General features: G+C 53.5%; 1 protein-coding gene across 1 annotated transcript; it reads left to right on the forward strand.

The window, feature by feature from the left end:
• Positions 1-706: 706 nt before the first annotated feature.
• On the forward strand, positions 707-19,975 carry EPPK1 (epiplakin 1). Its single transcript, XM_031947645.1, has 5 exons — positions 707-1,070; positions 8,257-16,224; positions 16,301-16,791; positions 16,926-17,236; positions 17,291-19,975. Exons 2-5 carry the CDS (start codon positions 8,291-8,293, stop codon positions 19,892-19,894), a joined length of 11,340 nt encoding a protein of 3,779 aa, XP_031803505.1. The 5' UTR covers positions 707-1,070; positions 8,257-8,290; the 3' UTR covers positions 19,895-19,975.
• The last annotated feature ends 524 nt before the right edge of the window (positions 19,976-20,499 follow it).

Below are 20,499 nucleotides of genomic sequence, written 5' to 3' on the forward strand. Positions count from 1 at the left end.
AACCATCCCTCAGATTTCAGGGTCCTGACAGACACAGAGTGATAATTTAGAACTGCTCAGATACGAAGGGGTATATGTGAAGGCGGGGCTGACCCAGGATCCCTGCATTGCCACCCCCTATCCCGACTCAAGCAAGTATTTAGAGACTGGGGGGTCCTGGGAAGCACCTCTACACCCCAAGGTCCTGACAGACCAAGAGGACAGGGTTTCCCATTTCGGAGAGGGAGGACCTCCCCTCCCCCAGCTCTTGCTAGACTCACCGGGGCTATTTCGGGGCTAGAGAGTGAGGTTTGGGGAAGGTAAATGATGGCCCTTAACTTTCAAGATCTCCCGCCCCATAACCACCCTGGGTCTTCAGATGCTCCCTTCCAAACTCTACCTGTGTGCCCCTTCCCCCTACCACCACATTCCTTTCCTCTGACGTGGGGCTTCGGGAGCAGAGGGAGTGAAGGAGGGGCCCTGAAATATTGGCTTCTCCCATCCCCAGCAACAGGCCCCACCCCTGGCTACTCACTACAAGCGGGCAGCTCCCGGCCCGGGGAGGGGGCCAGAGTTAGTGTAGGTCCTCAATTGTATATAGTTGCATGTATTCACACATGACTGTCTCAGTACTCGTCAGGCTACTCCACCCTCGGGGGTGGGGCTAGGAGTCAGAGTTGGGGCTACATCCTCAGTTTGGGGGGTGGCGTGGGCTGGGTATGGTTCTACAGACCCCTCCCAGGTGCACTTTGTTCCTGTCACCTCTACCACCCTCACTCCACCTGGTGCCGTTTTCTCAGCTAACCTAATCCTCCAACTCCTTGCTCCACTCTGGGCTTCAACCCTCCCTTCTCTACAACCTCTTTTCTCCCCGGGAATCCCAATTCCCAGAAGAGGAGGGGGCTGGAGAAGGCGGAGTGGGAAGGGCTGGCCAAGGGGAGGAGCCTTTAGCTCTGGCCGCTTAGGCTTTGGGAAGGGCTGAGAGGTACCGGGAGGTACCAGGTTTAAAATGTGCGGAGGTAGCGAGAGAAGCTGATCTGGACCGAGAGACTGCAGCAGCCGGCACTCACCAAGTCCGGGGAACTCTACAGGTGTGAGCTAAGGGTATCTGGAGGGCAGGGGACCTTGGCTTCGTGATTATGGGGCCATGTCAGAGGGAGGGTCCTTAGCTAAGAAACGTGGGCTTCGGACTCACGAGTTCTGATATTACAGAGAGGGGGAGTTAAGGGGAATCAGGTACCCGGGACTGAAGAAATGGGAAGTTATGAAGTGAAATACCTAGATTCCTGAGCTGAATGGGAACTACATTCCTGGACTAAGTAATGGGGGTACAATTGGAAAATCATAGGTTATTCTTCCCGGAACCTAGACTTCCCGGGAAATCATGGGCGAGGTGAAGTCAGGAGCTGAAGTCCCTTAAAAGGATTTGAGAACTGTAGCTTGGAGCGCCGTGTGCTTTTCAACCCTTGTCCCTTTGTCCTGGGACGGTACTGAAAAGAGGAAGTGAAAATGAATCTCTCACTGAGCCTGGTCTGGACTCCCAGCGGTCCCTGGAACAGATTCTCAAACTTGGGGCAGGGAGGGAGTTGGTTCAAGTGGGTTCAGGTCCCCTGAGACCTTACCCAGAGGAGAAGACATGACTGTAATTTGGGGGCGCATGAGAAATATCTAGTCACTAGGGAGCATGTTCAAGAAATGATGGCAGTGTGAATTGGGAATAAAGGAAGTGTGTCCTAGAATTAAGGGACATGTTTCCTAAGGATCAAGTCCTAGGAATGAGGAGACTGCATCCCTGCGGTGAATTTATTCATCTACCATCTTTCTGAGAATCTGTTCTCATTTCCAGGAATGCATATCCTTTGTAAAATGAATGAACTGAAAAGGGTACCAGAGAAAACATTCTCTTTCTCTCTATGTCTCTTTGTCTCTCTCTCTATATCTCTGTCTCTCCTCTCTCTGTATGTCTCTGTCTCTTCTCTCCGTGTCTATGTATGTGTCTCTGTCTCTGTTTCTCTCTTTGTCTCTGTCTTCATATCTCTCTCTGTCTCACTGTCTTTGTCTCTCTGTTTCTCTGTCTCTCTCTTTCCCTTCTCTCTGTCTCTCTCCCTCTCTCTCTATCTCTCTGTCTCTATCTACTATATATTTTATCTATAAGTAAAGAATAATAACCTGCCTCGAGAGGAGTTGTGAGTAAAGTACTGTGTAGAACCTCAAAAGTGCTCTAAATGAATGAACAGTGATTATTCTCTTCAACCAGAGAGACTGGCTAGAGGGATCTGTGGCATGAACACTAGATTTGATCTCCGAGGGTCTAGGTTCAACCCTGATGACTTAATTACTCATGTCACCTTGCATAAGTCACTTTCCCTCTCTTAACCTGTTTCCTTATTTGTAAAAATTAGAGAGAGTTGGCCAAAATGATTCCCCAGTTCTAAATCTATTCATTATTTCTTTGAGCACTTTTCAATACTAGGGACTTCCTATCGAGGGAGCCTACTTCGTTGTTGGGTAGCTTTATAGGTTAAGAAGTTCATCTTTATGTTTTTATGGAACCTGCCTCCTCTTTTTTTTTTTTTTCCTTTTTGAGTAACTGTCCATAGAAATAAAAGGATGTGTCCTATGACCTAAGAATATTATAGGAATGCTTTAGATGTCGGGGATCTGGACACACCTCGGCCAGAGTAGGTCCAGGGACCAGGTTCCTCGTGGGTACCAGGTTCTGCTTCCTCTTGAATGGCCCTCCTGGAATGATGATAACCCATCCTCTCTTCTCCCTCTCATCAATTGTCCTTTCCAGCTGTAGGAATGTGGAGAGATAGGGGGATGGTAGGGGGTAAGGAATCCTTGGACTCAGATTGTTTGTGTGTTTGAGGGAAGGCTGGGGGATTCCTGGGTCTAGGTGGTTTTTGTCCTGTAGAGGGAACCTTGCCTAGTCGGGGAAGCATGTAGGTGGGCATCCCTGGGCCAGCCCTGGGTGTGACATTTGGATCTTTGTATAAATATGGTAGAGAGATGGTCCCCAATCTTAGCCTAAGTGTGTCTGTATATGTCTGTGAGGAGGAGGGGGTATTGTTTTGGGTGAACCCTATTTTTAGTGACTTTATAGGACTTGAGAGTGGGGGAAGGTATTATTTGCCTTCCTTGTACCTGGATGGTTGTCATAGTTGGCTTTGAGAACTAAAAAAAAAAACAACAGGTGGAGCTAGGATGGCTTCTCTAGGCCAAAGAAGCCATAATCCTGAAAGAGTGGAGAGAAGGGGGAGCAATCAGCTTCACACAGAGACCTGTAATGGGAGTCAGGAGACCTGGAAATCTTGTCCCACCTCTGGCAAACTTACTGGGCAATTTCCTCTCCTCTTAGGGTATCCCATTCTTCCTCTAGAAAATGAAGGTCCCCAACATCCCTTTCATTTCTCATAATCACTGAGGAATTGCAAGGTATTAAGGAAGTTTCAACCCATCCTACCCCTGGCCCAGAGTCCTCCCCTTCTCAGGTAGCTATGTGGAGCTGGAGTCAAGGATTCTGTCAGTGTTTTCCCACTGATTTCTAAGCAGGAGAATGCTTAGTGCTAGACAAAGGGTGAGTGTAAAGAGGGAGGGCAGAGATATTCCCTGGTTCCCTCAGAAGATGCTGCCTTTCTTACAATAGATGATCAGAGAATTGGAGGAGAGACCTTGACCATTTTATAGATAAGAAAACTGAAGCTCAGAAAGATCGAGTCACAGAAACTCAGAGAAGGAAGGGAATTCACAAAATCCAGCTAGTTCAAACCTACACCTGAAAAAGAGCCCTCTTTATAATATACCTAAAAAGTCGTCTAATCTTTGGAGCCCTCAAGGAAACACAGCTTTTGTCATTAGGAATTTTCCTGACCCCAAATTTAAATAAACTTTCCTACAACTCATTCCTATTCCCTCCCCTACCTTTTTCACCTTACCCCCTCCCGTCCCCACCATTGCTCCTAGTTCCCATAGGTCCCTGATGTCAATATGTCTGCTCTCGGGCCATGTACTGTATGCTGATTTTTGGAGCCTCAGACTTTGAGAGAGCTAGAGGAAGTGCTGATCCCCTAATTAATTTGAGGGAGGGGAGATGTAGGAAGAGATTCATCCAATTTTCTCCTCTCCCTTCCCTCTCAGAGCCTCACCCATTCCAGGTAACTCTATCGGTCCATTGATCTCTGCCCGTTATTACAGTGCCAGGAGCTGAAGGAGGGCACTGTTGTTTTTTTTTTTCAGTTTCCCACCCAACCTCTGGGCTCCCTGCCCATGGCCACCTCAACAATAGACAAAGGTCAAGGGGAGGGGGAATTGATTTAGCCTAAAACAGGGGCCTTTCCTTGGAGGCAGTGGGCTATATAGCTAGCCTTGGAGATGCTAGGAAGAAGAAGGAATGATTATAGTGATTCTACTGCATCCTGGGTACTAGGTCCTAACCTGGTCCCTCTTAGGCTCCCTTTTCTGCTACCCTTCTCTTTTACTTTCCCTTCCCTCTTTCTCTTCTCTCCTCCCTTGGATCCTATCCTTAAAGGAGGTGATGGTGGGGAGTGTTTAATGAAGGGGAAAGAGAAGAGACTCTCCATCTAGGACCTTCCCTCCTGTGTCTCTCCCCCTAGATTCCCAGCCCAACCCAACCCAGCCCCACCTAGCGTCAGAAAGTCAGACATCAGACATGCCTTGTGCAAAGACTGAAAGTGTATATAGACACTGACAGATTGGTATGGGACTGAGTTTCCAGTCCCTACTTTGCTGCTGAATCACCTTTTTCCAGGTCCTCATCCTGAGTGCTACCCACCCATGAGGAGGAAGACAGGTCTCTCCTTTTGAAGCTGAGGTTCTATGGCCTGCAAGAGGCAGGGGACAGACCAAGCTAAAGCCTTCTTGAGTTTGTGGGCTGGTTCCTCGGGTACTGAGATCTCATGACAAACTACCATCCAAGTGCCTCTCCTCATCCTCACCCCTTCACCACCCACACTCTCTTCAGCTGCCTGCAATCTGGCCCTGTTCCTATCACCCTCCAGAAATTGCACTCTCCAAGGTCTCTAACTACTTCCTCATTGCCTAATCGAGTACTTCTCGGTTCTCATCCATGGCCTAGCAGCAGTACATCAGTCTCCTTTCTGTTCCCCCTCCTTGGAGAAACTCTTCCCTTGACTCCAGAGATGTGGCTTTCTCCTCATTTCCCTCCTTTCTTTGTGGCTGTGTTATTTCCTTTTCAGACTTTTCTTCCTTCTCCTGCCTCCTACATGCATGTGCTTTTAGAGCATGACCTTAGGAAGTATTACTGTATAAATAGGTGCAATTTATTATCTGGGCCAATTTGCATCTACCAGGAATCTTCTCTATAACATTTCCCACAAGGAATCATCTAGTTTGGACTGAAAGACCTCCAGTGATGGGGAGTTCCCTACTTACTGAGGCAATCTATTCAATTACTGGGCAGGAAGGTTTTTTTTCTTATGTTAAATCAATATTTGCCTATCCATATTTGAAGTCCATCAGAATTCAACCATTTCTTCAAATTCTGTCCCTGGGACCAAGAAAGACAAATCTACTTTCATTTTCTGAAAACAAGATATCATGTCATACAGAGGACCCTATGATTTTAGAGGTAGAAAAGAACCTCAGAGATAATTTCACACTGCCCCAAGTTTCTTTAGGCAAAATATCCCTAGTTTCTTCCAGTGATCCATTTGTATTATGGCCCCAGTCTCTACTTTCCCTCAGTGAATCTTTTCTACTCCCACACCTTTAACTCTCACCTCTTCAAATGACTCATATATGTCTAGTGCTGCTTGGAATGCCTCATCTACTATTTCCTTCCTGATGAAATCCTTCCTGGCATTCAAGGTCCAATTTAAGTACCATTTCCTCCATGGAGCCTTTTCTTTCTTTTTTTTTTTTAAATAGCTTTTTATTTACAAATATGTATAGGTAATTTTTCAGCATTGACAATTGCAAATCCTTTTGCTCCAACTTTTTCCCCCTTCCCCCCCCTTCCCCCAGATGGCAGGTTGACCAATACATGTTGAATATGTTAAAGTATAAGTTAAATACTCTATATATATATACACACATACATGTCCAAACAGTTATTTTGCTGTATAAAAGGAGTCGGACTTTGAAATAGTATACAATTAGCCTGTGAAGGAAATAAAAAATGCAGGCAGACAAAAATAAAGGGATTGGGAATTCTATGTAGTGATTCATAGTCATCTCCCAGAGTTCTTTCTCGGTGTATCTGGTTCAGTTCATTACTGCTCTGTTGGAACTGATTTGGCTCATCTCGTTGAAGAGAGCCATGTCCATCAGAATTGATCATCATATAGTATTGTTGTTGAAGTAAATAATGATCTTTTGGTCCTGCTCATTTCACTCAGCATCGGTTTGTGTAAGTCTCTCCAGGCCTTTCTGAAATCATCCTGTTGGTCATTTCTACAGAACAATAATATTCCATAATATTCATATACCACAAGCTATTCAGCCATTCTCCAACTGATGGGCATCCACTCAGTTTCCAGTTTCTGGCCACTACAAAGGAGGCTGCCACAAACATTCTTGCACATACAGGTCTCTTTCTCTTTTTTAAAATCTCTGGAAGGAAGGAAGGAAGGAGGAAAAGAGAGAAGGAAGGAAGGAAAGGAAGGAAGGAAGGAAGGAAGGAAGGAAGGAAGGAAGGAAGGAAAGAAGGGAAGGAAGGAAGGAAGGAAGGAAGGAAGGAAGGAAAGAAGGAAGGAAAAGAGGGAGGGAGGAAGAAAGACAGGGAGGAAGGAAGGGAGGGAGGGAGAAGAAAAAGAAAGAAGGGAGGGAGGGAGGGAAAGAGGAAGAAAGAACGGAGAAAAAGAAAGAAGAAGGAAGGAATGAGGAGGGAGGGAGGAAAAGAAGGAAGAAACAAGGCAAGAGGAAGGAGAGAAGGAAGGAGAAAAGAATAAAGGAGAAAGGGAAGGAGGGAGAAAGGAAGAGAGGAAGAAGAGAAGGAAAGAAAGAAGGAAGGAAGGAGAAAGAAAGAAAAAAGATTCAATGTTTTAGCCTGGATCTCTTTGCCTCTCATCATCCCAATCTAAGCCTAAATTCTTATTCTCCATTCACAACTAAAAATAATGATGATTATAATAATAATAGCTTATTTATATAGTGTTACTATGTGCCAGGCATTGCGCTAAGTACTTTCTAATTATTATATCATTTGATTCTCATAACAAAGTTATTATTAAAATACAATTATTGTAATGATGCTATTATTAATTAGTTGAGAAAACTGAGGCAAACAGAAGTTCAGTGACTTGTTCATCTAGTGTCTGAAGCAAGATTTTAATTCAGGTTTTCCTAATTCCGGGCCCAGCTCTATCTACCTTGCTAATTAGTTTAGACCCCATTTTTCAATCAAATTCCAACTCAATCTTAACATCCTCCTTTACCCTGGCTGCTCACGTCTCATCTTCCAGTCCCCATTTCCCCCTCAAACCTCCGACTCGTCAGGTGACCATGTTGGTTCCCTTGTGGAACCAAAGGACAAAGGTAGCAAGGGGTCATTCTGTGGCTCTTTGCCATCTGCTCCTGCCCTCTCCTTAGCTCCAGCCTCATCTCCTTGCTCTGTTTGCTGAATTCTTGGAGCACATCTAGAAGAAGGCAATCAGGATGAGAATAGAAATAATCAGACCATCAGCATGCACTTATTAAGCACCTACGTACCAGGCACTGTGCTAAGTACTGAGGATACTCAGAGAAAGGCAGAAGAAAGCTCCCGTATGAATGAGGGAGACAATATATACATAAATTAGTATGTACAAGAGACATCAGAGTAGAGAGAAGGTAGCCTTGGAAAAACATCAGCAGCTGGGCACTTGGAAGAAACAAGGATGTTTATCATAGAGGAGAAGCCGCAGGGGTGCATGATTGACTTCAAGGACTATCGTGTGTAACAGGGATTATCCTTGTTCTACCAGGCCCAGAGGTCAAAACTAGGAGTAATGGGTAGAAATTACAAAAAAGGTATATTTTGGCTCCATGTAAAGAAAAACTTTCCCAATAATTAGGGCTGTTTCAGAGATGTTGAAGAAGGAATTTCTGTTCAGGGAGGGCTTGGATTAGGGTTCTTCTAGTCCCTTCCAACTCAGAGACTGTGAGATTTGATCAGTCTCCTGGGAACCTCTGTTGGTCCTTTCCCTTTCCTCCAATGACTGAAGAAGTTTGGGTAGAACTTCTCTGGAAGACCTCATGGTGGTCTCAAACACTTCAAATCATGAGGGCTTTTCTTTTGCTTCTCCGCCTTCCTAGGAAGTGAACACTGCTTGAGAGAAGCCCACAGGACATGGACATGGATGTCTCAACGGCGACTTTGAATGGAGACTCGGTCATTTCGGTCAATGGCACTGGAACAGGTCAAGCCCCCAAGACCCTGAAAACCACGCCCACAGTTGTCCCTCCTGAATCCAGGGTGGACTTTCCTGTGACTTATGATGGAAAGACCTGTCCCCAGGAGAGAGGCCCCATTGCTGGGGTGTACTTGGAAGCTTCGGCCCAGCCCCTGGGCTTCTATGAAGCCATCCAGCGAGGGCTACTCCCAGCCAAGGTAGGACTGGCTCTTCTTGAAGCCCAGGCAGCCACAGGGGGCCTCGTCGACCCCATTCAGGGCCAGCTTCTCCCTGTGACTGAGGCTGTGAAACAGGGACTAGTAGGCCTGGAGCTGAAAGAAAAGCTGCTCACAGCTGAGCGAGCCCTCACCGGCTACCCTGATCCCTACGGGCCAGGGAAGCTGCCCCTCTTCCAGGCTCTCCACAAGGAAGTTGTGGCCAGGGATTCAGGCCTGAGCTGGCTGGAAGCCCAGCTGGCCACGGGCGGCATAATAGATCCTGCACAGGGAGGTCGTGTCTCACTGGACCTTGCCTACCAGAAGGGCCTCCTGGATGAGGAGACAGGCCACAGCCTCTCTGACCCTGCAGCTGATGGTCCCCGGGCCTTCTCTGACCCTAACACAAAGGAGCCACTCACCTATCAGGAGCTTAGGAGCAGGTGTGTGCTGAGCCCTGCCACGGGGCTGGCCCTGCTCCCACTGAAGATCACCTTCCCATCCCTGGGAGGGATGGTGAGCAGCGAACAGCTTCTGGAGGCTGGCATCCTGCCTAGGCAGGTGTTTGAAGAGCTGAGGGACGGGAGGCTGCTTGTGCCTGAAGTAAGGGCTCGGGAAGAAGTGCAGTGTTATTTGGAGGGAACAGGAAGTATAGTTGGGGTCATTGTACAGTCCACAGGCCAGAGGAGGAGCATCTACCAGGCCCTGATGGAGCACCTCCTCCCCCCAGGCACTGCCCTTGCCCTCCTCCAGGCTCAGGCTGCTACCTATTCCCTCATGGACCCTGCCAGTGAAAAGAAGCTGGGGCTGGATGAGGCCGTCAGGGCTGGGCTTGTAGGGCCTGAGTTCCGGGAGAAGCTCTTGGTAGCCGAGCGGGCGGTGACTGGGTACCCAGATCCCTTCAGCAGAAGTCTCATCCCCCTCTTTCAAGCCATGAGAAAGGGGCTAGTATCGAAGGAACTGGCGCTACGACTTCTGGAGGCCCAGCTGGCCACAGGGGGGATCATTGATCCGGTTAGGAAACTCCGGCTGCCGCTGGAGACCGCCTTCCAGTGGGACTGCCTCGATAAGGAGACATTCGCCAGTCTCTCCCACCCTACTGGTTTTTTTGACCCCAACACCCAGGAGAACCTCACCTATGAGCAGCTGCTAGTCCGCTGTGTCACTGATCCAGAGACCGGCTCCCTCCTCCTGCCTCTCTGTGGGGGAGATGACAAAGGGCATCCAGAGGGACCATGGTTCATTGACCATACCACCCAGGAGGGTCTGAAGAAGGCCACAGAAGTTGTCACAGCAGGGAAGTTCAAAGGACAAAGAGTGTCTCTCTGGAAGCTTCTCTTCTTGGACGTCATCCCAGCAGAGCAGAGGGCTACCCTGGCCCAGCAGTTTAAGGAGGGAGCGCTCTCCACAGAGATGCTGGCGTCCCAGCTCAGCGCCATCATCAACCAGGCCGCCGCCGCCTCCCGGGTCACCTTCGAAGGCCTGAGGGAGCACGTGACACCGAGGGAGCTCCTCAGGTCGGAGATCATCAATCAGGACCTGTATGAGAAGCTGGAGCAAGGCCAGACGACAGCACAGGACGTGGGGGGCCTTGACTCCGTGAGGAAGTACCTGCAAGGGACAGGGTGCATCAGCGGCCTGCTCCTCCCTGACTCCCAGGAGAAGGTCAGCATCTACGAGGCCCGGAGGAAGGGTTACCTGAGGCCGGGCACGTCCCTCATTCTTCTGGAGGCACAGGCAGCGACCGGCTTTATCATCGACCCCAAGGAGAACAAGAGGTATTCTGTGGAGGAGGCCCTCAGGGCCAGTGTCATCGGACCCGATGTTTACGAAAAGCTGCTGTCAGCCGAGAGAGCGGTGACGGGCTACATGGACCCGTGCTCGGGGGACAGGCTCTCCCTGTTCCAGGCCATGAACAAAGAGCTCATTGTCAGGGACCACGGCGTGAGGCTGCTGGAGGCCCAGATCGCCACGGGTGGCATCATCGACCCCGTGCACAGCCACCGCGTGCCCGTGGAGGTGGCCTACAAGCGCGGCTACTTTGACCGGACCATGAACCTGATCTTATCTGACCCCTCGGACGACACCAAGGGCTTCTTTGACCCCAACACGCACGAGAACCTGACCTACCTGCAGCTGCTGGAGAAGTGTGTGACTGAGCCAGCCACCGGCCTCTGCCTCTTGCCACTCAACAGCCAGAAGCCCCAGCTGGTGACTGAAGCCACCCGCCAGGCTTTCCAGAAATCCCTCCTGCTGGTGAAATACGGCCGGTTCAAGGGTCAAAGGGTCTCCGTGTGGGACCTGATCAACTCCGAGTACTTCCGAGAGGGCCAGAGGCGGGAGATTCTGACCCACTACAAGCTGCGGAAGATAACCCTGGAGCAGATTGTGTGGAGACTGGAGGAGGAGATGAAAAAGTGGGCAGGCATCACCCTGCCGACTCTCCGGGGTCGGGTCACGGCCTACCAGCTCCTGGAATCCTGCGTCATTGACCGTGACCTCCTAGAGGAGGTACTGGATGGGAGGGTCAGCCCTGAGGAGCTCCTGAAAGTGGAGTCCGTCCACAGGTACCTCCATGGCTCAGGGACCATTGGGGGGGTGCTCCTGCAGCCTTCCAACCAGAGGCTTAGTCTTTATGAAGCCATGAAGCAGAAACTGTTGGTCCCTGGAGTGGCCCTTCCCCTCCTCGAAGCCCAGGCTGCCACTGGCTCCATCATCGACCCCGTGAGCAACGAAAAGCTCTCCGTGGATGATGCTGTGCGCAAGGGGTTGGTGGGGCCAGAGCTCCACGAGAAGCTCCATTATGCTGAGGAGGCAGTGACAGGCTTCATGGACCCCTTTACAGGCAAGAAGGTTTCCCTTTTCCAGGCCATGAAGAAAGGCCTGGTCCCTTCTCAGCAGGCTGTGCAGCTCCTGGAGGCGCAGGTAGCCACCGGGGGCATCATCGACCCCAACAGTCACCACCATGTCCCCATGGAAGTGGCCGTCCAGCGGGGTTACATTGATGAAGAGATGGAGAAGACCCTCTCTGGAGCCTGCCCTGCCACCCTGCAGACCTTCTCTACAGCAGACGGGAGTGAGAGCCTCAGCTATGCCCAGCTTATAGAGCACTGCCAGCAGGACGAGGCTTCCGGCTGTCACCTGCTGCCCCTGCCCCAAACAGCCGCCCCCGTTTCTACAGATGAGCAAATTCAACAGGTCTTCCAGGATACACTAGTAGCTGAGAGGAGTGTCTCCCTCTGGGACTTGCTGTGCTCTGGGCACTTCACAGATGATCAGAGGGAAGCCTTCTTGGAAAACTTCCGGCTGGGGAGGATGACGGTCCAAGAAATCATGGCTGCTGCTCTGAAGCAAGTAAGAGAAGCAGAACTACAAGCTCAGACCCACATCATGCTACCAGGCTTACGGGGGGAAGTCCCTGCTGTCTGGCTGCTGGATACAGGAATCATTGACCTGGACACACTGGAGAAGCTGATTCAGGGAACACAGTCACCAAGCGAGGTTGCCCAGAGACCAGAGGTCAAACGGTACTTACAGGGGACAGGATGCATCGCCGGGGTCCAGGTGGAGGGATCCAAGGTGAAGATGAGCATCTACCAGGCCATGAAAAGCAACTTGCTTCCCCGTGGCCTTGGGCTGAGGCTGCTGGAAGCCCAGCTGGCTGCAGGCTTACTTGTTGACCCAGAGAACAACCGGAAACTGTCTGTGGAAGATGCAGTCAAGACTGGTGTGATTGGAGGAGAGCTGAGTGAGCAGCTCATCCAAGCAGAGCGAGCAGCGACTGGCTACACTGATCCCTACACCGGCAGCACCATCTCTGTCTGGCAGGCCATGGGCAAAGGACTTATTGACCAGAATGAGGGCTTCCTCCTTCTGCAAGTACAACTGGCTACAGGGGGGGTTGTAGACCCTATCCACCACCTGCATCTTCCCCTGCCAGCCGCCTGCAGGCTCGGCTTCCTAGATGAGGAGACAGGTCAGGCCCTGGCCAAGACCACTGGAGATAAGAGATTTTTCTTCGACCCTAATACCCGTGACAAGGTGACATATCAAGAGTTAAAGGACAGGTGCATCTTAGACTCCAACACAGGCTTATGGCTGCTCCCTCTCTCCCAGAGTGTGGCATTGGATGTTGACGACCACACCATCATGGCTCTGAAAGCCATGATGGTCCCTGTCAAGGTAGGGAGGTTCAAAGGCCAAACCGTGTCACTGTGGGACCTGCTGCACTCAGAGTATGTTAGTGCTGACAAGCAGAAGGAGCTGGTAGACCTTGGTCGCTCAGGAAGGGCTGCAGCCCTTCGCCAGGTGGTGACAGATGTCACCGCTCTCATCGAGGAGACGGAGCAGAGGGCGAGGCAGATCACATTCCCTGGCCTCAGGAAGCAGGTGTCAGCCAATGACCTGTTCAGATCCCAGCTGATTGACAAGAAAACACTGGACGATTTGAACCAGGGCAAAAAAACGGTGCACGAAGTGACTGAGATGGAGGGTGTGAAGAAGTTCCTGGAGGGGAGCAACTTCATAGCTGGAGTGCTCATCCAGGGCACAAAGGAGAGGCTGAGCATCTATGACGCCATGCGGAGGCACATCCTGAGGCCGGGCACGGCCCTGGTGCTGCTGGAGGCCCAGGCTGCCACTGGATTCATCATCGACCCCGTGCAAAACAAGAAGCTGTCTGTAGATCAGGCCTTGCCAGCTGGACTAATTGGCAGAGAAGTGTATGAGAAACTCCTGAGTGCAGAAAAGGCAGTGACTGGCTACACGGAACCCTACACCAACAAGCAAATTTCCCTCTTTGAAGCCATGAACAAGGGACTGATTTTAAAGTCCCACGCCATCCGACTTTTAGAGGCCCAGATAGCCACGGGCGGCATCATCGACCCTGTGCACAGCCACCGCGTGCCCGTGGAGGTCGCCTACCAGCGCGGCTACTTTGACGAGGAGATGAACCAGATCCTCTCCGACCCCTCGGATGACACCAAGGGCTTTTTCGACCCCAACACACACGAAAACCTCACCTATCTGCAACTATTGGAGAGATGTATTCAAGAATCAGAAACTGGACTGTATATGTTGCAAATAGTACAGAAAGGAGAGAGCTACATATACATAGATGAGACCACAAAACAGCTGCTGCGATCCAGGACCACCAAGGTGCCCATTGGGAAATTTGCCAATCAGACTGTTTCTGTCTGGGACTTGCTTTCCTCACAGTATTTCACACAGCAGAAAAAGAGAGATCTGGTCAGACAGTTCAGATCAAACACTCTGCACCTGGACCAACTCTTAGAAATTATTATAAATACCATTGAGGAAACAGAAAAACAGAACCAAGCAATCAAGGTGAAAGGACTCCATGGGGATGTGACGGCTGCTGAGCTGTTCAACTGTGAGATCATTGATGAGAAAGTCCTTGCTGGACTTCCAAAAGGAAAAGGGGCAGCAGAAAAACTTAGCCAACTAGAATCAGTGAAAAGGTACATGGAAGGGACAGGTTGCATTGCTGGGGTGCTGATACCATTGACAAAGGAGAAACTGAGTGTCTATGAGGCTATGAACAAAGAAGTGATTCCCAAGCTAATTGGAATGCAGCTTCTACAGGCACAGGCTGCCACTGGCTTCATCATCAACCCTCTGCAGAACCAGAGGCTGTCCGTGAATGAAGCTGTGGCTGCAGGGGTGTTAGGGGAGGAGCTACAGGAAGACCTCCAGAATTCAGAGAAGGCAGTGACTGGTTATCAGGACCCAGACACAGGTGAGCGGATATCCCTCTACAAGGCCATGAAGAAAGCTCTAGTAGAAAAAGAGGAGGCAATGAGGATGCTGGAGGCACAAGTAGCCACAGGAGGAGTAATTGACCCAAACTATGGTCATCGCCTTCCCGTAGATGTGGCCTGCAAGCGGGGCTGCTTAGACCCGGAAACATACAACTTACTATCAAATACCAAGCACGGAAGCAGAAGATTTCAGGATCCGAATACACATGAGAAAGTGAATTATGGAGAACTCCATTCCAGGTGCATGAAAGATCAAAAAACAGGACTGGCACTGCTGCCCATAGTCAAACATGAAAAGACTTACAGATACATGGACGAAGTCATTGAAAAGGCACTCAAAGCAGAAATGGTGACAGTGGAAAGGGGGAAGTATAGAGGGAAAAAGATGTCAGTGTGGGACCTACTTTGCTCTGAATATGTCACAGAAGAAAAGAAACAGGAATTAGTGAACAGATACAGGGAAGACACATCAAAAGCATTAGAAAGTATTGTGAAAATAATTTGGGAATTAATTGAGGAAAAAGAAAACAAAAGAAAGGAGGTATGGTTCCAAGGTTTGAGAAGACAAGTAACAGCGGCTGAACTTTACAAGGCTGATATAATTAATAAAGACACATTACAAGAATTAGAGACGGGACAAAAACAAGTAAAAGAAATTGCAGAAGAAGAAAGAGTGAAAAAGTACCTGGAGGGCACCAGCTGCATCGCGGGCGTCCTGGTGCCGTCCAAGGAGGACCCGGCCAAACAGGAGAAGATGAGCATCTACCAGGCCATGTGGAAGGGCATCCTGCGGCCCGGCACGGCCCTGGTGCTGCTGGAGGCTCAGGCCGCCACGGGCTTCGTCATCGACCCGCTGCGCAACCAGAAGCTGTCGGTGGACGAGGCCGTGGCCGCAGGCGTGGTGGGCGGCGAGATCCAGGAGAAGCTGCTGTCCGCCGAGAGGGCCGTCACCGGCTACACCGACCCGTACTCGGGAGAGCAGATCTCCCTCTTCCAGGCCATGAAGAGGGACCTCATCGTCAAGGACCACGGCGTGAGGCTGCTGGAAGCCCAGATCGCCACGGGCGGCGTCATCGACCCGGTGCACAGCCACCGCGTGCCCGTGGAGGTGGCCTACCAGCGCGGCTACTTTGACGAGGAGATGAACCAGATCCTCTCCGACCCCTCGGACGACACCAAGGGCTTCTTCGACCCCAACACGCACGAGAACCTGACCTACATGCAGCTGCTGCGCAGGTGCGTGCGCGACCCCGACACCGGCCTCTACATGTTGCAGCTGGCCGACAAGAGCTCCGCAGTGTCCCAGCTGAGCGAGCAGATGCGGCGCGCCCTGCAGGACGCCTGGGTCACGGTCCACGGGGGCCTCTTCCGCGGCCAGACCGTGACCGTGTGGGAACTCCTGTTCTGCAGGGACGTGGCCGAGAGCAAGAGGCAGGCGCTGCTGAGGAAGTACCGGGCCGGCGCCCTGTCCATCGATGAGCTCAGCAGCACCCTCACCAGCCTGGTGACGGAGGCCGGAGACCGGCGCGACGCCCCCACGGCCAGCTCAGCGGAGCTCAGCTCCCACCGAGACGGACCGCACCCGCGCAGCAAGCTGCAGGCCGCCACCATGGAGGTGGGGGTCGGCCACTTGAAGGGGCGCAAAGTCCCCGTCTGGGACGTCCTGGTGTCCACGTACGTGACGCAGGTCACCCGGGAGGACCTCCTGGCCCAGTACGACTCGGGGGCCCTGCCCCTGCCAGCGCTGACCCGCAGGCTCACCACCATCATCGAAGAGGCCGAAGGCGGGTCTCAGGAGGCAGAAGCCCCGAAGAGGCGGAGTGCCCCCCCGGGGGAAGCCCTGGGGCTTGAGGAACCCACCATGGAGGAAATCGGACAGTTCCCAGGGGCAGAAGGGTCCGTGGAAGTTCCTTCCACCACCGACCGAGCCCAAGGGAGGCCCGGCCCAACGCCTGGCGCCCTGACCCTGCAGGCCCCACGCCACCCTCACCAGCATCATAGGAGATGGGGAAGCTGAGCAAGGGTTTCCGGGGCCTGAGGAGGCAGGTGCGGCCCGGGCCCGCACCTCCAACATCCTGGGCCTGGACACCCCCGGGGCCGGGCCCGGGCCCAGAGGCGAGATCCGGAGATGGAAGTCAAGAGGTACCTGGAGGGACCAGCTGCATGCGGCCCCGGGGCCGGGAGGACCCGGCCAAAGGGAGAAGATGAGCATCTACCAGGCCTGGAAGGGCATCCGCGGCCCGCCGGCCCTGGTGCTTTGGGGAGGCCCAGGCCGCCCGGGCTTCCATCACCCGCGCAACCAAAGCTGTCGGTGGGAGGCCGTGGCCGCGGGGGGGGGCGGATCCAGGAGAAGCTTTGTGGGGGGCCGTCACGACCCGACTGGGAGAGCAGATCTCCCTCTTCCAGGCCATGAAGAGGGACCTAGCGGGACCACGGCGTGGGCGCTGGAAGCCCAGACGCCAGGCGCCATGACCCGGTGCACGCCACCGCGGCCCGTGGGGTGGCCCCGCCCACTTTGACGGGAGATGAACAGATCCTCTCCGACCCCCGGACCAACCAAGGCCTTCGCCCCCAACACCACGAAACCTGACTTCCAGTGCTCGAGGTGGGGCGCTGGCCTCTAATGCAGCTGGCCACAAGAGCCCGAGGTCCCAGCGAGCGGCAGATGGGCCCCCAAGGCGCCCCGGTCCACGGGGCCCTTCCCGGCCAGACCGGACCGTGGGCCCTTTCTGCAGGGACGGGCCGAGCAGGGCGGCGCAGGAAGGCCCGGGCGCCCCTGTCCATCGATGAGCTCAGCAGCACCCCACCAGCCTGGTGGGGGCCGGGAGACCGGGGCCCCCCGGCCAGCCAGCGGGCTCAGCTCCCACCACGGACGCACCCGCGCAAGCTGCAGGCCGCCACCATGGAGGTGGGGCCCGGCCATTGAAGGGGCGAAAGTCCCCGCTGGGACGCCTGGTTCCAGGCGGCCGGCCCGGGAACCTCCTGGCCCAGTACGACTGGGGGCCCTGCCCCTGCCAGCGCGACCCGGGGCTCACCCCATCATCGGGGCCGGGGCGGGTCCCCAGGGAGGCAAAGCGGGGGGGAGGCCCGCCGGGGCGGGAAGCCCCGGGGCGGAGGAACACCACCATGGAGGGGTCGGCGTTCCAGGGCAGAAGGTGTCCGTGTGGGGGCCTTCCACCTCCTGACCGACGCCAGGAGGGAGGAGCTCCTGGCCCAGCACGCGTCTGGCGCCCTGACCCTGCAGGCCCTCATCGCCACCCTCACCAGCATCATCGAGGAGACTGAGGAGAAGCTGAGCAAGGTGTCTTTCCGGGGCCTGAGGAGGCAGGTGTCGGCCTCGGAGCTGCGCACCTCCAACATCCTGGGCCTGGACACCCTGCGCGAGCTGGCCCAGGGCACCAAGAGCCTGCAAGAGATCACGGAGATGGACTCAGTCAAGAGGTACCTGGAGGGCACCAGCTGCATCGCGGGCGTCCTGGTGCCGTCCAAGGAGGACCCGGCCAAACAGGAGAAGATGAGCATCTACCAGGCCATGTGGAAGGGCATCCTGCGGCCCGGCACGGCCCTGGTGCTGCTGGAGGCTCAGGCCGCCACGGGCTTCGTCATCGACCCGCTGCGCAACCAGAAGCTGTCGGTGGACGAGGCCGTGGCCGCAGGCGTGGTGGGCGGCGAGATCCAGGAGAAGCTGCTGTCCGCCGAGAGGGCCGTCACCGGCTACACCGACCCGTACTCGGGAGAGCAGATCTCCCTCTTCCAGGCCATGAAGAGGGACCTCATCGTCAAGGACCACGGCGTGAGGCTGCTGGAAGCCCAGATCGCCACGGGCGGCGTCATCGACCCGGTGCACAGCCACCGCGTGCCCGTGGAGGTGGCCTACCAGCGCGGCTACTTTGACGAGGAGATGAACCAGATCCTCTCCGACCCCTCGGACGACACCAAGGGCTTCTTCGACCCCAACACGCACGAGAACCTGACCTACATGCAGCTGCTGCGCAGGTGCGTGCGCGACCCCGACACCGGCCTCTACATGTTGCAGCTGGCCGACAAGAGCTCCGCAGTGTCCCAGCTGAGCGAGCAGATGCGGCGCGCCCTGCAGGACGCCTGGGTCACGGTCCACGGGGGCCTCTTCCGCGGCCAGACCGTGACCGTGTGGGAACTCCTGTTCTGCAGGGACGTGGCCGAGAGCAAGAGGCAGGCGCTGCTGAGGAAGTACCGGGCCGGCGCCCTGTCCATCGATGAGCTCAGCAGCACCCTCACCAGCCTGGTGACGGAGGCCGGAGACCGGCGCGACGCCCCCACGGCCAGCTCAGCGGAGCTCAGCTCCCACCGAGACGGACCGCACCCGCGCAGCAAGCTGCAGGCCGCCACCATGGAGGTGGGGGTCGGCCACTTGAAGGGGCGCAAAGTCCCCGTCTGGGACGTCCTGGTGTCCACGTACGTGACGCAGGTCACCCGGGAGGACCTCCTGGCCCAGTACGACTCGGGGGCCCTGCCCCTGCCAGCGCTGACCCGCAGGCTCACCACCATCATCGAAGAGGCCGAAGGCGGGTCTCAGGAGGCAGAAGCGCGAGAAGAGGCGGAGAATGCCCGCCGGCGCCGCGAGGAAGCCCTCGGGGCGCTGAGGAACACCACCATGGAGGTGAAAGTCGGACAGTTCCAGGGGCAGAAGGTGTCCGTGTGGGAAGTGCTCTTCTCCACCTACCTGACCGACGCCAGGAGGGAGGAGCTCCTGGCCCAGCACGCGTCTGGCGCCCTGACCCTGCAGGCCCTCATCGCCACCCTCACCAGCATCATCGAGGAGACTGAGGAGAAGCTGAGCAAGGTGTCTTTCCGGGGCCTGAGGAGGCAGGTGTCGGCCTCGGAGCTGCGCACCTCCAACATCCTGGGCCTGGACACCCTGCGCGAGCTGGCCCAGGGCACCAAGAGCCTGCAAGAGATCACGGAGATGGACTCAGTCAAGAGGTACCTGGAGGGCACCAGCTGCATCGCGGGCGTCCTGGTGCCGTCCAAGGAGGACCCGGCCAAACAGGAGAAGATGAGCATCTACCAGGCCATGTGGAAGGGCATCCTGCGGCCCGGCACGGCCCTGGTGCTGCTGGAGGCTCAGGCCGCCACGGGCTTCGTCATCGACCCGCTGCGCAACCAGAAGCTGTCGGTGGACGAGGCCGTGGCCGCAGGCGTGGTGGGCGGCGAGATCCAGGAGAAGCTGCTGTCCGCCGAGAGGGCCGTCACCGGCTACACCGACCCGTACTCGGGAGAGCAGATCTCCCTCTTCCAGGCCATGAAGAGGGACCTCATCGTCAAGGACCACGGCGTGAGGCTGCTGGAAGCCCAGATCGCCACGGGCGGCGTCATCGACCCGGTGCACAGCCACCGCGTGCCCGTGGAGGTGGCCTACCAGCGCGGCTACTTTGACGAGGAGATGAACCAGATCCTCTCCGACCCCTCGGACGACACCAAAGGCTTCTTCGACCCCAACACCCACGAAAACCTGACCTACATGCAGCTCCTTCAGAGATGTAGCTTGGATCCTGACAGTGGCCTCTTATTTCTTTCACTTAAATAATGTTTAGTTTCTCTTATTTCATTGATTTCATGCTTGTTAATACAATTTTCAGTATTTTTGCATTTCTCCTTTTTTTTTTTTAACTGCTTCATTTTTTGGATATTTGTTTTTCTTTGTATTCTTTTATTGCCATTTCTCTTTTTATGGTTAATTTTAAACTACTATCATCTGTAGTTTTGCATTTGTCCTCATTTTCAGTCTCTTATTTTTGTACAGTACTTCTAAGTTATATTTTTTCATGCAACTGTGCTCTGCACTAATTAAATCTCATGTATTCATAACTTTTTATGAAGTTTTCTTTTATATTTTTCTTTCAGTTTTTACTGTTGTATACATTCAGGTGGTACCAGTTTTTTATTGCTTTCTCTTTCAAATATTTTGAATTTTAAGGGAATACTTCTATGTTTTCTAAGGATACAGTACTAAACAATGACTCCTTTTCCTATTACCTAGAATTGGGGTGACATAAATGTCACATTTTGTTTATTCTTCTATCTGTCAAGAAATTCCAGTTCCCTTCCTGTGATATGAGAAGAAAAGTAGTAGAGAGAATTCATGATCCCAATTTAGAAATTCCATTGTTTTATTCCTTTTTTTTATTGCTG

Source organism: Sarcophilus harrisii, chromosome 1, assembly GCF_902635505.1.
Source record: "Sarcophilus harrisii chromosome 1, mSarHar1.11, whole genome shotgun sequence".
Taxonomy (NCBI): Eukaryota; Metazoa; Chordata; class Mammalia; order Dasyuromorphia; family Dasyuridae; genus Sarcophilus; species Sarcophilus harrisii.